The 18,545-nt window shown below is 41.3% G+C and overlaps 1 protein-coding gene across 1 annotated transcript in view; it reads left to right on the top strand.

Moving 5' to 3' along the window:
* The first annotated feature begins 5,134 nt into the window (after window positions 1-5,134).
* The window catches only part of Veph1 (ventricular zone expressed PH domain containing 1), a 205,494-nt gene continuing 192,083 nt past the window's right edge, over window positions 5,135-18,545 (top strand). The window contains exons 1-2 of the mRNA XM_051157270.1: window positions 5,135-5,392; window positions 14,362-14,577. Coding sequence (XP_051013227.1) covers window positions 5,255-5,392; window positions 14,362-14,577 — 354 coding nt within the window. The 5' untranslated portion in view covers window positions 5,135-5,254. The remainder of the gene's footprint in view (window positions 5,393-14,361; window positions 14,578-18,545) is intronic.

The raw sequence follows: 18,545 nt of genomic DNA, 5'->3' as shown, positions 1-18,545 counted from the left end.
AAAATCCCAAGTGACAGCACATGCTGGCGAGGATGTGGAGAAAGGGAAACACTCCTCCGTTGCTGGTGGGAGTGCAAACTTGTACAACCGCTATGGAAATTAATCTGGAGGTTTCTCAGAAACTTGGGAATAATGCTACCTCAAGGCCCAGCTATCTAACTCTTGGACATATACCTGAAAGATGCTCCACCATACAACAAGAACATTTGCTCAGCTATGTTCATAACAGCTTTATTTGTAATAGCCAAAATCAGGAAACAACCTAGATGTCCCTCAACCAAAGAATGGATAAAGAAACTGTGGTACATTTACACAATGGAATTCCTTTCCAATTTGTAACACCTTGATCATTGGTTGTCTTATTGCTCTAGATAAGACTTTAAGCATTATGTTAAATAGGTATGGAGAAAGCAAACAAACATGTCTTGTTCCTGATTTTAGTGGAATTGCTTTTTCTGTCTGTTTAAGTTGATATTGGCTAAGGTCTTGCTGTAAAATGTCTTTAATATGATGAGTCATGTCTCCTTTTCCCTTATAGACTTCTTTCATGAAGAGGTGTTGGGATTTTTTCAAAGGCCTTTTCTGTGTCTATTGAGATGATCTTTTGTTGCTTTGTTTTGTTTGCTTGTTTTGTCTTTCAGTTTGTTTATATGGTAGATTACATTTATCGATGATAAGTTAAACCATCCCTGAATCTCTTGGATGAAACCTACTTGATCATGGTAGATGATCGTTTTGCTGTGTTATTGTACTGTTTTCAAGTATTTTTCTGAGTATTTTTGCATCTATGTTAATTAGGGAATTTAGTCTGTAATTCTCTTTCTTTGTTGGGTCTTAATGTGGTTTGGGTATCAGGGTAACTGTGACCTTATAAAATGAATTGTCTAAAATTCCTTCTGTTTTTATTTTGTGGAATGAATTAACAAAAATTCTCATTAACTCTTGGAAAGTCTGGTAGAATTCTTCACTAAAACTGTCTAACCTCTGGCTTTTTTTGCTTGGAAGACTTTTAATGACTTCTTTTATTTCACTAGGGCTGTTTAAATTGCTTGTCTGCTCTTTGGTCAATGATATGTACTGAGAATATTATCCATTATGTTTAGATTTTCAAATTTGGTGCCATGTCAGTCTTTAAAGTGTGTCTTTATGAGTCTCTGGACTTCCTCAGTGTCTTTTGCTGTGTCCCATTTTTCATTTCTGCTTTTGTTAATTTAAATCCCCCCCCTCTGTCTTTCAGTTAATTTGGATAAGAGTTTGTCAATCTTATTGCTTTCTCAAAGAACCAATTCTTTGTTTTATTAATTATTTGTATGTTTTTTTGTTGTTTTACTTGTTTCTATTTTATTGATTTCAGCCCTGCATTTGAATATTTCTTACTATCTACTCCACTTGGATGTTATTTCTTCTCTTTTTTTCTTCTAGAGCTTTCAGGTGTGCTATTGAGTTTCTAGAATGGTATCTCCCAAAATTTTTATGTAGGCACTTAGTGCTATGAACTTGCCTCTTAGAAGCGCATTCATTGTGTCCTATTAGTTTGGATATGCTTTGTATTCATTTTTATTAAATTCTAGAAAGTCTTTGATTTCGTTTTTAATTTCTGTCTTGACCCATTTTTCATTCAGTAGAGATTTAATCAGTTTCCATGAATTTATGTCTTCTGTTGTTGACATCTAGCTTTAATTGGTGGTAGTCAGACAGGACGCAGGGAGTTGTTTCAATTTTTTGGTATCTGTTGAGAGTTGGTGTCTGAGTATGTGGTCATCTTTGAAGAAAATTCCATGAGGTGCTGAGAAGAAGATATATTTTGGTGTTTAGGTGAAATATCCTATAAATATCTGTTAGATCCACTTTGTTTATAATATCAGTTAGCGCTAACATTTCTCAGTTTAGTTTTGGTCTGGATGACCTGTCTATTGGAAACAGTAGGATATCAGTACGTGAGGGTGAATTTAAATTGTAGCAGTACTACTTTTACAAACGTGAGTGTGTCTGTGTGTGTGTGTGTGTGTATGTGTAGATAGAGATAGAGACAGAGGTCTGGATAGAAGATAGATAGATAGATAGATAGATAGATAGATAGATAGATAGATAGAAGATAGTAGAAGATTTATTAGAATGACTTACAGGCAGTGGTTCAGCTAATCCAGCAATGGTTCAACAGAAGGTCCAAGAATCCAGTAGTTGTTCAGTCCATGAGGTTGGATATCTCAGCTGGTCTTTAGTATATACTTGAATCCTAAAGAAAAAAAAAGAAAAGAAGAAGAAGAAGAAGGTGTAATGCTCATAAAGGAATAGACTTGCTAATGAAGGCAAGACCAAGCAGACTAAAAGTGAAACTCCTTTCCTCCGAGTCTTCATATAGGCTTTCAGTGGATGTGGCCCAGATTAGAGGTAGGTTCTCCCACCTCAAAATATTTGGATTAAAAATGTTTCTTCTCATCTTAAAGATCCAGATTAGAAGTGGATCTTCCCACTTTGAGTGATTTACTTAAGCAAAAATCCCTCATATGTGTGTCTAGTCATCTTGGTGGTTTTAGTTAACTTCAGATATAATCAAGTTGACAACCAAAATAGTCATCACTATGTTGCTTGGTCTTTTTTCCTTGTTCTGTACATTTGCTGCTTGGACTATTATGTGCCAAAGGGACTTTGCTTTCTGATCCAGTCTGCTTTGTGTTCTGTATGCATCTTGTACTTTAGTAGGCATCTCCTTTATGTTACAGAAAATTTTTCTATGAGTTTGTTGAAAATGTTTTCTTTGCCTTTGACCTGTGTTTCTTGTCCTTCCTCTATTCTTATTATCTTAGATTTTGTCTTTTCATACTGTCATAGATTTCATGGATGTTTTGTGCCAGAAGTTTTTTAGATTTGCATTTTCTTTGACTAACACCCATTTATATCATTATGTCTTCGATGCCTGAGATTCTCTCTTTCATCTCTTTTATTCTGTTGGTGAAGCTTGCCTCTGTGGTTCCTATTCAAATTATTAAAATTTTCCTTCTCTCAGTTTGGGCTTTCTTTATTGATCTATTTCTACTTTCAGGTCTTGAATGGTTTTATTCATTTCCTTCCACTGTTTGTTTGTGTTTCATATATTTCTTTAAGGGTTTTACTCATTTCCTCTTTAAGTACCTCTATCATTTTCACAAAGGCTTTTCAAGGTCTTTGCCTTGTGCTTCAACTCCTGCTGTGGCAAGAGTTCTTGGCTCTAATGGAGGCATATTGTCCTGACAGTTATTGTGTTTTTACACTGTCATTTGGACATCTGGGATTGGGATTGTAATTCTAGGTCCTGCTGTCTGGTCTTGTCTTTGTTGACTGACTCTTTTGTTCCTTGGTCTCTCCTTCCTCTTTGGTTCTTAGGAAACTGTCATGGCTGTGTGTTGCCTGGTAGGACATTCTTCTGGGGTCCTGATAGGTGTTGCTACTGGGGGTTCCAAGTAAAACGTGTTTCTGGATACTGAGAGCTGACACTTCAGAATGGGGACGGGTTGGTGGTGGGCTGAGAGGTTGCTCCACAAGGATCTGTTTAGTTAGTCCCTGGAAATGGGGCAGAGAGTGAAGAAAGGCTACAGCCCAATGTCTGCTGTAGAGCTGGGCATGTGACTGGGGTAGTGGTCTTGGAGGACTGGAGGGAGTGATGAAGAGTTACAGTTAGCCTTCTTGCTTTCCTCTTCAGAGTACCCTGTGGGTTTCCAGGAGTGCCTGCTTGGCAGGGTGCACAAAGCAAACAGTGTAGGGAGGGAGATTAGGAGGGGAAGATCAGTGGGAACCACAGGAGATGGGTACAGAGGGGGAAGGCAGGCAGCAGCAGGTGTTCTATTTCAGGGCTGGGGATGAGGTGGGGATGGGGGGTGGGAGGAGGACGACTAGATTTGAAGAAGCAGAAGGGGAGGGGAGGATCTGCAATTAGCCCACCTCCCTCCCTGGCTGGAGTAGTTGGGGATGGGATAAAGCAAAATGTTGGGGGAGAAAGGTTGAAAGGGAACATCTATGTAGTCCACTCATTAGGGGAGTGGGGCGTCCCTTAGCAGCTGTGGCTGCTGTAGAGTTAGGGATGAGACATGGGGACTGGATTTGAAGTAGATGAGGGAGAGGTATGTTTGCCTACCTGTTTCTCTGGCCAAAGTGAACCTTATTTTTCTAATCCTGGAAGACAGTATAAAAATTGTACATCACAGATAATAATGCTCTCCAAATCATTAAAAAATAGCCCGTGAATAGTTGAAGTACCACAGATCGATTCACTTTAATGGCTCGTGAAAGATTTGGCTTGCGTCTAGATACCACAGTGATTAGATAATAAGCATCTTGGAACTTTGAGATTGTGTGCAACATAGAGAGGCATTCCCACAGCAACAGGTCACTGGGGAGAGCTGAGGCTATCCAAGGGACCGGAGTGCGGGTTCTTACTATCTGAGAAAGTGGCTGCATTGGAAATTGCTTGCATGTATGAAAAGAATCCACTTCACTGAAAACTGTGGTGTCCACTCACCTGAAAGCAGGAGCCTAGCCCCACAGTAGCTAGTAAGGGACCTTAGGGAAGGGTAACTGGTTCTATGTCAGGTTCTAGAGCAATGAGCACCGCGATGTTTCCTATGGTGTCCCGTTCCTTTCTGTCTCCACTGCTGCTTAATCCGCATGGGATCTGCCTGCAGTGGGCCTAGCAAGCACGCAAGCACTGGGCTTGTTTCTTGCTCTTTTGCTTCTTCACCTGCCTCGTGGAGAAAATCAGGGTGGGGGTGCAGAAAGGACAAGCTAGGAGAAAAATGTGTGAGTCTCATGTCGCTTTTCCAAAGCTTCAAGTTAAGTTCTGAAGAAACCTGATAACTTCTGAAAGAAAATAGTTCTCTGAAATAAAAAAGGTAAAGATGAGCTCGTGTAAATACCACCAAAGAAGAGCTAATTACTCTATGTATGTGTTTCCAATTCTCCCTTCCCCCTTTTCTCTCTCTCTCTCCTTCCCCCCTCTCCCTTTCACCCTCCTGCTTATCATCCTTCCTGTCCCCCACCCCACCCCCCCCCCTGTACCAAGGTCACATTCTGAGCTCATGCCATCTGCCGTTCCTTCGCTATCCATGCTCTGTCATTTGTTTCCGTTACAGAGACTGCCAGAGGAGACCTCAGAGTCTAGAAAATAGGGGCCCTTCGTGGAATATGAAGTGCACCTCCTGCTCCAGGTTTTCCGATCTCTAACCCTGGATAACTGAGCATGGCCCTGGGTCCACAGGAAGCCAACTAAGCCAACTCAACAATGCATCAGCTTTTCCGATTGGTTTTGGGACAGAAAGATCTTTCAAGAGCTGGGGACCTCTTCTCTTTAGAGGATGCTGAAATTGAAGACAGCCTGACAGAAGCTTTGGAGCAGATTAAAGTAATTAGCTCATCTCTGGTAAGTGAATTGTAGACTAGACCTGACGAGTGGCCAATCTCAGAGCCAAAGACCATATGTGTCTCAGGGAAGGGTAAAGGGAATGACCAGTGAGATATGTGGTTTAATTGGTATCTTAAAAAATAAAATAAAATAAAAATAACACTAAGCAAGTGAGCAAAGTGTTATCTTAGGCCAGCTTTTGCCCACTCATGGAGACCTGAGCACTAGAAATCACAAACTAGAGTGGAGTTCTCACAAATGGATTCTTTAGAGACTATTTTTACATCCTTGAAATGACACAGAGAAGAGAGGTGTAACAAATTTAAGAAAAGCAGACCTGCCAAACTGCACAACAGCATCAGCAAACAAGGCAGGGTGTGTGGTGGAGGCTGAATAATGAAAGAAGGCAGGTGACACCTCTGCCACACGGGTAAGATGAGACACGGACTGCCAGAGCGCTGCTGCCAGAAATGACAGTTGCCCAGGGCTTGACGGTGCTGATTCTGTTTACTTATGCATTGCTTCGCTCGCTTTCAAACTCTTGTCTTTCCTTCATTTTCTACCCTCCAGTCTCCATTTAATTTAACTCCATTATTAGTCGCAAATATGAGCACATACATTTAAGACTCCAATCAAGCCTCCCCTTCCTTTGTCTCCGTGTCAAGATGATATATTCTGAAAACACATCCCAAAGCAGAGATGTGCGTACCCAGTGTGGCCTGCCCGATGTTGACCTTCTTGGTTGGGCCTGGACCTTCCTTGAGATTAGTCCTACTTCAAAGACCTAGACCACTAAGCGCCTGTCACACCCACATTCTCACAACTCAATAGTGTTTGCCAACACTTAGCACAGACACCCATGGGGAGGGGGATATTGTGGCTCTCCGGACTTTGACGTGAGCTCAGAGTTCAGCGGAAACTTGGCCCTCTTCCATAATAAGACCTTTAAACAGAGTGCCGGCAAACAGCAAGGCTTTCTCCACATGCCTATCAGCTTCTTCATTTGCTCTTCATTCTTCATATACCAGTTTCCCCGCTGGCCAGACAGACCATTGCCCAACACTTTTTTTTTTCCTCCCAGGTAATGTCTTTGACAGCAGTTACTTCTTTGTATTTTTTTCTAAACCATTAATCAACTTATTCTAACTCAAAACATAAAGTACTCCTGGTACATTTTCACTCACGCCTCTGAAAATAAACCTGCTGAATATCTTCCTCAGTACTCAGAGTACTTAAGGTCCCTGAAAGCCAGTTTCCACCAGAGGTCACTAGCTGCCTGTGCTGTGCTTTCCTTTGCTTCCTTGAGCCAGCCCCCTCAGATGTCAAGTGGCTGCTGAGTCACAGGTGGCTCACAGATGACTGGTGAGTCCCTTCTGTGTCCCGGTGATTCAGCAGGGTCACTGCTTGGGTCCACAACAGTGTGCCAGTAGGAGGACTGTTGGAACTACCTAGCCAACAGTTCCTGCCTCTTCACTATGAATTTCCATCATACTGCCCTTCCTCCACCTATCCAAGGGGAGCAGGAAAGATGGCTACTTATCCCTTAAGTGTGTTAAGCTTGAGGAGACTGGTGCCGGCAGCTCCTCCTGTCCCTTTCTGATTGGTCCAAGCTGCCTACTTGCCTGACTTGTCTATTAGGTGTATTAAATCTGTTCCTTGCGACCTGCCACAGGTCTGCCTTTCCTGATGACTCTGGATCATACTACTTGATTCTTATTCTCAAGTTTTCTTCAAGAACAGAACCGGAAGATTTCCTCTGGGCTGCCTTTTCCAACATCTTTCCAGCACTGATCCCCTATTGCCTACTTCTGTTTGCTAAAGAGTAAGGCTGGGGAAGTTGTTCTTACCTTTTCCCTCCCTTCAGTCCCTCTGTGTTAACTATCCTCTCTGCATAATAGGCTCTTCAATGGGGCCTTCATCAAGGCTCCTACCATGAATTGCTCCCTACTCTGCTACCAACAGAAGGGTAGGAAAAAGCTGGACCCTCCATCCAAGCTTAGCAATGAGAATTTAGCTTACCAGTAATTCTGAGGAAGACATTAGCGGCGGGGGGGGGGGGGGGGGGGGGGGGTGGCCTATCACGTTGATAGCTTTCTGAAGAGGCAAAGCACTGTTTCCTTGCTCTCTGAAACTGTGTCCGGCTCGTTCACTGCTTCTTCTGAGACCTGGCACTTCGGCTTTGCCTTCAAGTCTGTGAACTATTTCTCACCGCCACCACAAACCATTGGCATCATTGTTTTATGTGTATCCACACTTGCTTACGATTCAAGAGTCTTGCCAGACACAGCTCTCCCGACAATGATCAGAAAGCTAAAACAGTTACCGCGTATGATGACTAGTGTCCATTATCAACTTGACAGAACCTGAAATCATCTAGGAGACAAGCCTCCAAGCACCCGTGAATGACTTAGCTCAGGCTCCTCTTTGAGAATGTTTGTGAGGAATTGCCTTGATTAGATGAATTGAGGTGGGAGATCCATATTGATAATGGTTGTCGCCATTGCCTGGATTTGGATGCTGGACAACATAAACAGGAAGCCAGCAGAGCACAGACCCCATTGGTCTCAGCTTCCTAACTTTGGGTGCAAGTGGACAACGCTGCTTCAAGTTCTTTCCCCCAGAACTTCTCAGCTATGATAATCAGCACCCTGGAATTTAAGCCCAGACAAACCCTTTCTCCCTGAAGTTGCTTTTGTCAGAGCATTAATTACAGCAACAGCAAAGGAATCTAATACATACCTAATGTGTTCTTCCTTTTACCCAGAAGAAATCTTACCATTCAGCCTTTTGACTTGTTCTAGTCTCTGTTTTCAACCATAAAGATCCACTCTCAGGTCCTACAAGAAAAACTTCAAACCTTTGGGGGAAAAACTGTTGGATATATTCCATGGCTTCTCTTCCCAGCTAAATATTCCTATTATCTGTGGGTTTTCCCCATGGTAAGGAAAGTGTCTGTGTCAGGGAAAGGTGTGCCACCTGACATTTTGCATAAAACCCTTAACTCTGTTGTCAGCAAAACTCAGTTTGTCAGTATGTGGTAAAAACTGTACAAATAATGCTATATTAATCATAGAATTATAAATTACAACAATAATTTATCAGTTTACAATAAAATAATAACTCATATGTATCAGAATGTTTTGTCTCATGTGCTTCCTTCTTCCCAAGTCTCTGCTCTGACTTTCAGAGATAGAATATTATTATTGATTATATCCCTACTATTGTCATATTCAAGTCTCACTTCTGGAAAAACATCCAACTCCCCTGTACAATCTCTTGCACTGTGCCTCTGTTGAGGCCCCTGAGCTGACCCCATTCAGACAACTCAACTTCATTGATGTCATTCTTGAAGAAAAGTCTTGAATCCACCTTCTTGGAAAATACCGCATTTGTAGCTCTGAGTGCTCCCTACACTTGGGCCCCCTTGCTTCTAGTCATCTTAGTTTATTATTGTAATTTATCATTGCTTGATACTTGGGCCAGTTGTTCAGAGCCACTGCTGATGCTCATCAGATAAAGTGTTCTGCTTCTAAAATATCATTTTAATAGCAATAGCACACATTTTCCCACATTTATCCTGGGATAGTCCAAAACTTTGGGAGTGGATCAAATCCTACAGCCAGGTCATTTTTAAGCGACTTACATTACATTTAAGCCATTTCAAGTGCATTCTTGTGTTTAGGTCTTTGTACTAAGAATTGTGTCCCTTATGTATCATGATTCTGTCAAATACATTTAGTCATTTCTTTAAGCTTTGTAGAATCAGAACATTTATCAGGCAAGCCTCAATTCCTTCCCCCAGAGTTACTTGGAAAATAATGGGCCCTTACTGGATCCCAGTCCCCAGTTTCCTGGCCACTTTCCTTACCTGTCTGTTAGTTCATGCTTCCCTTTGACTTCTCACTGAAATTTCTCACCAAGTTCCCAAACGTGCCTTTAATTTTGTTTTTTTAATCAAATATTTTCTGGGCTACTTTTATTATTAGTTTTCCTTCTTGTCAACTTAGCTTTCTTGCCCAATAACTTCACGTGAGATCATCTCCTTATCCAGCCATTACTTCTTAATACACTCTTGCCCAACCTCCCTCCCAGTTCTTTTGGAAATTTTAAAACAGCGAAACAAATTGGGCAAACAATATCACCTCATTTAAAATATTAGGTGCCCACAAATGGTAGCTCTGTATCATCCCACTCCATACCCAACAAGGCCCAGGAAGGGGGTGCGGGGGTGGGGGGAGCGGTAAGAACCAGAGGGCAGGAAGAATGAGAACAACACAGTGTCTTCTGGGAGTGACAAGCTCCCGAACTGAACTCATGAGTTCACAGGAACTGCGATCACCTGCACAAGACGTGTGCAAGATTGAGCCAACTAACATTCCTGTACGAAGGAGGAAGGGATTTATAAGCCCTGCCCCAGTGAAGGAGGCAGCTGCACTTCATGGCTTCCGGGAGAGGCAAAGTGAGATTTTCTTTAAGGGTATGGCCCCTGGTAGGTCACCCATGCTCCAGTGGATGGCAACATACCCATGAGTATGTGGACAGCACAGATTTGTCTTGATGACTTTTTAAATTTTTATTTATCTTATTATTTATGTGTATGAGTGTTTTTCCTGCATGTATGTATGTACCACATGCGTGTTTCGTGCCTTCAGAGGTAGGGAGAGGGTATCAGATCCCTGGCACTCAATTACAGAGAGTTGTGAGCCACCACCATGTGAGCACTGAGAATTGAACTTGGATCCTCTGCCACAGAAACAAGGACTTTTAACAATGGAGCCAACTCTTCAGCCCTCAATATGAGGCTATTTTAAAACAACAACAAATGAGAACTCAAAGTCAGGAGCCAGTGAGGAGATCAAGAAGAATCTGGGAGGAGTAGGAAGTGAATATGATTAAAACACATTGTATAAAGTTTTAAAAGGTGATAAAATCATTATATTGTAAAAAAGAATTAGCAATAAAGAAAGAAGGAAAGAAAGAGGAATAGGAGAAAGAGAGGAGAAGGGGAGGAGAGAGAGAGAGAGATAGACAGACAGACAGACAGACAGACAAAGTTTGGCAGAACTGAAATGCTTGCATATTCCTTTCCATATTGCCTGAGGACCTTAAGTTCACCTGTTCCTGGACTGTGGTATTTAGTCATGTGTGGTTTAACTTTTGTATTTGAAATGAATGACTTAAAAATCATTAGTAGAAAATTTTAAACTTTTATGTAAAGATTAAAAGGCAGAAAAATTAAAGCAATTTGATGCATATCATAGTATCTAAAACACACAGATCACTAAAACCAGTTGTTTTTCTTTATACTGAAAACCTTAGAAGTACATAAAAACTAGAAAAGCTGTTCAACCTTATCCAAATGCTATCATAGCTCCAAAACTGTTTTTAATTTATCTACCTTGGTACATGTAGTTGCATTCATTTAGTTGACATAATATTCTGTTCTATATGAACACACCACTATTTATTTATTATTCTCTGTGATTGGCCTTCATTACTTAAATATTGCTACCTTAAACATTCTTATGGCTGATTGTCTTGGCAAACATGTGCTTCTCAGGTTCTCAGTATAAAGCAGAACAATGGGATTGCGAGGTCTTTGTACTCCCAGTATTATACACCAAGTCTCTTTCTAAGGTGAAGGTGCATGAAGGCTCTGGGTGCTTTCTGCATCCGTTCCTGCATCTGTCAGGTGTGAAAACTTATTTTTGATCTAAATAAGTTTGGTGAAGCAGTGTGCAAGTGCAAATTAAGCCTGTGCCTCCTGGTTGCTAGTGAGGGCAATCGTTTTTTTCATGTGCTTGTGTGCCATTTACCACTGGGTCTATGTGAAAGCAGTTACTTCCTTTTTCGCTTTTGTTGTAGGAAGGACATGAAAACAGGGTCGGGCTTTGCAGAGTAAGGCTGGCCTGGCACTGTGCGTGTCGCTGACATAGACACAAACTTGATCCTGCTGTCTCAGCCTCTCGGGTTCTAGGATGACAAGTGTGCAGCACCACGCCTGGCTTATTTTCTCTCTTCTTTTGTAGGTTTTTAAATAGTCTTTTTGGTTGTTATATTGCTTCTTGGTCACTTAGGCGTGCTGTACATCTAGCATTCCAGAACGCAGCTTGCCCTGCACTGTGTATGCTTGGTAAGAAGTGTGTTTCCGAACTTCTTTAAATCCACTCTAACTTGTCTTTATTCTCTAATAGTTTTGCATTTAGATACTCATGTTTTTATGAATAATTCCGATAATATGCGGATTGGAAGTTCATAGTATCTTTAAACTAATTTGAAAAGAAATTAGCACCACAATAGCAATGTTTCCTTTTCCGGAGACATTACATTTCCATATACTTATTTCAGGCCTCTTTGCCATCTTTTAAAAAGGGTTATGGGTTTTTTTCTCCACTTTTTTTTTTTCTACATTTCTTTGCCTAGTGCTCATGGAAGCCAGAGAAGGGTACTGGATTCTCTGGAACTAGTGTCACAGATAGCCGTGCACAGCTGGTGCTGGGAACTGAACCTCCTAGATCTCTGTTTAAGTAGCACGAATCCTTTCTAAATGTGTGAGCATTATACAGTCTTAGCCAGGGCTAAAGATGACATTCTTTTGATTTCTATTCTTCTCAAGTGAATGAAACACAAATTCTTATTTTATTTGTTATTGTTATCTGTTTGATGGGTGTGGTAGGAGCGCACGTGTGTGTCGGAGGAAAGCTTACTGTCTGTTCTCTCCATCTACTTCTGGGGGCAAACTCAGGGCATTAGTTCAGCAAGTGCTTTCACTTAGGGCCCGCCTCACCAGCCCCTAATACAAATTCTTGTTGTGTGAGTTTACACGTAGCACACTCAATCAACTATCTTACTAATTACGACAATCTATCTATGTCCAGATTGTCATTTCCGTCATCTGAGGGGGACCGGCTAAGAAGTTAAGAGCACTGGCTGTTCTTCCAAAAGAGCCAGGTTCTGTTCCCAGCGCTCACATGGTAGCCCACAACTAATCATAACTACAGTCCAAAGAATCCAGGGCCATCCTCTGGCTTCCATGAACATCAGGCATGGAAGTTTTGCACAGAGGGAAAAAAAAATCCACAGACATAAAAAAAATAATTTTGTAAAAAGGTAAATTATGTTCAAACTGCAGTTAATGGACTTACACACAAAGAAGGTGAGTGATTTCTGAGTTGCTGAAAATTACATTGTGAAACCCCAGGCACTAGGGACATGTTTCCGCTGGAGAAGGGAACTAGAGGTTGTGGGATGAGGGTGCAGGGGCTCCAGTCTACACTGTGAATCTTGTTTTCTCCATTGTTTGCACCAGTATCTATGCCTTGTCTTTTAAATTAATAAAAATGTGGGGCTGGATAGCTCAGTAGTTAAGACCACTCACTGTTCTTGCAGAGGACCTGGTTGAGTTTGGATGTCAACACCTTTGTGGCAGATCATAAGCATCTATGATGCCAGTTCTAAGGGAACTGATACCCTCTTTGTCCTCTTCAGGCACTTGTGTGTTTGTTACACACAAGAACATACACACATGTGTGCTGAACAGCCATACACATAAGATAGAGATAACTTTTAAAAAAAAATTTAAGTCCAAAAATAAATAATTTAAATTTCTAATTTTAGAAGAGAAAAATGCAAAAAAAAAAAAAAAAAAAAAAAAAAAAAAAAAAAAACCTCAAAAACTTGATGGATTTAACTGTCTGAACTCTTTAGTCTGTTAATAAATAGCAATTTTGAAAAGGAATGATGAAGCCGGTGCAGAATTCTAACTCACATGTTGCCTCAATATCCTTGGTAGTAAAAAAAATAGTGTTCCAAAGGAAGATCAAAAAGAAAATGAAGTCAGCTGAGGAAAAACAGACTTAATGCCCATTGCCCAATTCCCCGTGGAGGAAATGCAGATGGCTGACAAACACGTGAAGACATGCATCCTCACTTTGGCTCAAGGAAGTACCTATGCCAAACTGTAATAAGATACTGTTTTCCCACTGGTCAAATTAGCAAAAATTAAAAAACGCTTTGTTCCTGCAGAATCGCAGTGATGAGATCATGTTTTCACCCAGATACGAAGAGTTTAAACTAGTGACATATCTCTGGCAAGTAATTTAGTAGTACTAGGAGCCTCAACACTATTTCTGTCGTTTGCCTCAGAAAATTACTCTTCTGGAGAAAAAATTCGGGGTACAGGTAACCGCAGTGTAGGCACAGGTTTGAGGTGTTTATTGCCCCTGTTGTAACAGCAAAAAAGAATGTCAGGAGTGAGGACTCCCAGCTGGCTCACTTAGAATGACATGATGGTGCAGGCTTCTCTTCCTGTTCAGTCTGTCAGTCTTGCTTTCCTGAGCCTCCCACTGTGGTATTTAGTCAGACCCATTTTTCAACTCAGAGCCAAAAGGACTTTTGTTGTGTATGTTTGTTTTGTCACATTTAGAAATTTTAAGGGATGATATTTTGTCTTAGTAAAGATGATAAAATACTTGGAAGGTAATTAAGACAGGGAGATAGAAGGAAATGTGGTTGGTGAAAGCCACAGCCTGGGTTTGGTACTTATTTGAGTTGAAAAGAAAGAAATGAAAACACTGTGTTCCACTGGATTCTGAAAGAAAGCTAATAAGGGAAAAATTGGAAAGTAATTTGAATTTTTCCATACATGTCACTAAAACGTCACTGTAAAAAGTAATTTCTGTCCTGTAGTGACTTGAAACTGAAATGGCCTGAGGAGTCACCAGCTTGCATATGAATGACCCAGTTCCTCTAGTCAGCTGTCACCCTTCCTTTTGTTAGTGACAGCAGGAGCTTGCATGTATATTCTGCCTCTTCTGCAAAAGGAAGGCCAACTGTAATGGGCTTTATAACCTCACTCCTTTGCACACAGTGAGTGACACACATTATTTCCCAAATGATGCAGAACTGCTTTCCTTGATGGGCAACCTTCTAGGGCACATATTAACTTGAAGGGCTTTATAATTTGTTTTGTTTTGTTTTCTAAATAGGATTACCAAACTAATAATAATGACCAGGCAGTGGTCGAAATCTGTATCACCAGAATCACAACAGCTATCAGAGAGACAGAATCCATTGAGAAGCACGCCAGGGCCCTGGTGGGACTGTGGGATTCCTGCTTGGAACACAATCTGAGACCTGCAGGGAGAGACGAAGACACCCCACATGCCAAAATCGCATCTGATATCATGAGTTGCATCTTACAGGTATGTGACTGCACAGCAGTGGGCAATTTGATACTGACCTGGTTGGCAGCTTATGCGAGCACATGATGTTTCTGACCTGAGAGGCAATTTTTATTTTTTTGTGCCTCTTAGATACTGTAAAAAGATTACAGCTACAGCTACCGCTGGTAACTAAACCAGCAGGCTGCTAACTAATAAACTAAAAAAAGCCTACCAAGTCCCTGTTGTATACGAGCTATATTGTAAAGAATTATAAAACATTAGGGCAGCAAGCATGAGAGCATGCTTAGGGAAGCCAAGGGAGAATGTCATTCCTCTCCCAAGATGGGGTCTCTCACTGAACCTGGAGATTAACATTGCAGTCATGTTCAGCCATGATCAGTTTTTTATGAGGATGTGCGATGCTTGAACTCAGGTCCTTATGCTTGCACACCAAAAGCTTTTGTCTACTGAGCCATTTCCCCAGCTTGACTAACTCATTTTTCAGTCTATTTTTCTATGTACTGTGAGTACCCATCTGTTCTATAGATGAGAGACTGGCAAATTCATTTAAGTCTCTGCTTTGCCCTTTGTAAATGAAATTTTTCTATGTACTATGACTATCCATCTGTTCTATAGATGAGAAATTGGCAAATTCATTTAAGTCTCTGCTTTGCCCTTTGTAAACTAAAGGTAACAGTCACTACCTACTGTTTGGAATTGTGAGACATCAAAGTGACATGGCACGTGAAGTAACTTGCTGATGACAATTGCAGTCAGTCAGTGACCAGTAAACATAGTGGTCTGTAACTAGAAAATAAGTCCATAAGTCTTATAAGTCAGTAGCAACTAACTCTAGCTAGGACACAAAAGTGTTAAAGTCTTATACTGCAGACTGGTAGGGTGAATACACAGAGCTTTCTGTATGTGATGTAGACACAAGTGGCAACACTTAACTCAAGCCACAATTCAACTGAGGCTAGGAACTTCATCTAACCATGCAAGTTATGTATGGATTCAGTCATTGCCCATCTCCCAGAAAAAAAAAACAACCCTGAAAGGAAAGATACACAAGACATTCTGCTTTCTAAATAGATACAAACTTGGGCAGATGAGGATGAAAATGTAGTGTTATTATGATTGCACAGTCGGTGTACCAGAATGGAACTCTAGAGAGCTGACAGAAATCTGAGAGCCAGTACCCAGTTTTCATCTCATCAAATGAGTCAGGGCAATCACCCTTCCTCAAGTACTGTGCTTAGTAGACCTGATGTCATATGTTCATCAGCTTTGCACTATCGGCTATCCCATCTCAGCTTCCAGTGTGGGAGAGCCTGTGAATGAAATAATCCAAGATGGCTGACAAGGGGTACAAAGGGTCTAGAAGTCATTCACAAATCAGCAAGTGTGCATTTTTCTGCATTGTAAAAGGACCTAATGTCTAACCTCCTTGACTGCCCACACACACTGCTTATGTAGGCTTCCTCAGTCAATACTGTGTGATGGCTTTGAGTACAAAGGACCTGGGATGGCTCAGAGTATTTCCTTCAGAATTTCTAAGGGGGAGGCTGCTTATATAAAACTAGAAGTTTATTTGGCAAGCTCTCTATCATTGGTTTACCTATAGGGTTATCTTGGGCAAATTAACCCTTTGTGCTTTTCCCTCATCTATAAAGTATATATTACAGAAGTAACTGCCTTGTGGGTTTGTTGTGAGGAGTAAATAGCCAGATACTAAATAAAGAAAAAAAATTTCAGGATGTAGGAAATACCATATGATCATTAACTTCAGTTGGCATTGTCATATGCAGGATACTATAATCTGCTGCACAACACGGTATGTTTGTTATTTTGCCTGTGTGTGTTTGGTATGCATATAGAGGCCAGTGGCTGACATTGGGTATCCTTCTCCATTGCTCTTCACTGTCTTTATTGAGGCAGGATATCCTGATGAAACCAGAGGGAATCATATTGCCCTGTCTCCACCTCCAAGTGCTAGGATAATAGGTAGGCCACCACACCTACCCAGCTTTCATGTGTGTCTGGGAAACCCTAACTAAGGTCCTCATGCTCATGTGGCTAGTGCTTTATCTACTAAGCCATCACTCTGCCTAGCATTCACCTCTTTACAGCAATCTGTGAGTTCAAGGCCAGCCTGGTCTACAAAGTGAGTCCAGGACAACCAAGGCTGCACAGAGAAACCCTGTCTCAAAAAACCAAAAACCAACCCAAACCATACCAAACCATCACCACCAACAAAAACCATTGGTGATTGCTTGCCTGTCTCTACCTCCCCAATTTATTGTTTTCACTGAGGTAGTCCCAGCACCTAAAATAGCAATTGGCAAGCAGTAGTCACAGTCAAGTGATATTTACCTAGGGAAGTAATGTATGCTCTCAGGAGCAATAACTATCCTTAGTTACTGGCTTCCTTAGCATCCACAGTTGTCTCCAATGGGCTTCTGGACGTGGCCCTTGGACAGGATGAAACATGAAGAGTGGGGACAATCGATAGACCAACTCCCTTCTCACCTCACAGGAAACCCACTGGAAAATCCAGATGGACGTGTCAGTTAGATTGATGGACAACTACACTGGTAGGAATCAAGCATTCTGTCTGTCTGCTTGATGAGGCTGGATGAATATCCAGGGATTCCCTAGTTCAATAAATGAAACTGAGCATCTCTTGACACTGTTGCTGTTCTATGGTTCCAGCTGAATTCAGTGCTTATTCTTTCCGATCTTAAAAACACCGGGAAAGGTTCCCAAAGCGCATTTTTCAGAAGGAAAAAAATCTCCAGCAAGAGCTCAAATGGTGCTAATCAAATTGAGAAATGGAATCCTTTGCATGGCAGAACAAGGCCCTCTTGTTTCATGTCTCCAGCGAGGTGTAGCGGTTCCTGGGAGTAAGTTCATTCCTACATTGCAGTGACCTCCATTTGTTCCCTGAGCTCTGAGCTTGTAAGATAATATTCACACCATCCTGTTCACATCTATGCTGAGGGCCAAGCTCTGTCACAGGCAGTGGCATTATCAGCTGCTCTTAAAGAGGTTTATTTGCTGTGGAGCGGTGACCACAGGACTGTTCTCTGCCTGTATTCCATTAGCAACTCTGTGATCCAAATCACTCTAAAGATAAAATGACTTGCTGTGCCCAGATCTGCTGCATTAGATGTCTTTGAAATGAAGCTCATGGCTGAGAAGAAGTTGTTTGTTATCTGTTAGGACCAGAGGATTCCTGTTTGTCGGTGTCATTCTGTCTCCCAGCCCCTTACTCACATCCTGTGGTCATCAGTGGTGCTTGTGGCTTTTGATATGGAGGGGTTGTCTAGACACTGTTTTGAGATGGAGTGCCTTGCTGGCGATCCCTTAGGATTTAGATGAACTGTTTGCTCTTTGCTTAATGTTTTACTTTTTGTTTCATTTGAAAATTTTCCAAATTATATGTGTGTGGGGAAAAGACAGAACAAAAAATAAAGTTTATTTTGTTTTTGTTCTTTTAATGATGACATTATACACTTGAGGGGAGGGTTTTATGTTTTTGCTTTGGATCTCCACTTCAGAGGCATCTAAAACTGTTATAAAAAGAATGCAATCTGATTGGTTAAGGAAGCCTGTCCTTTCATTGATGCTGCCAGGAGCTAGCTCACTCCAGAGTTTAAAACAGAATATAATTATTTCCATTGATCCCATCCCTACCTGTGTTTGTCTGTGCTCACAGTTAGCAAGGGCCACTTCCAGAGACCACTGCCTTTGGCTTTTCAAGTTACACATAAATATGCTTGGGACCATGGTACACGCTTTCAATCCCAGCACTAAGGAGGCAAAGTCAGGCAAATCTTGGTGAGTTTGAGGCCAGCAGAGCCTGTGTAGTGAGTTCAAGGCCAACCAGAGCTACATAGTGAGATTCTACATTGATTAATTAATTAGCTAACTAATTAATTAAAAAGTGCCTGAAGATCTAATCCTCTAATGGAAAACATGTTCCTTTATACTTTTAAGTTATTCTT

Source organism: Acomys russatus, chromosome 15 (assembly GCF_903995435.1).
Source record: "Acomys russatus chromosome 15, mAcoRus1.1, whole genome shotgun sequence".
In the NCBI taxonomy this organism is placed as follows: Eukaryota; Metazoa; Chordata; class Mammalia; order Rodentia; family Muridae; genus Acomys; species Acomys russatus.
Note: the sequence above shows the minus strand (reverse complement) of the source record. Positions and strands in the feature narration are given on the sequence as shown.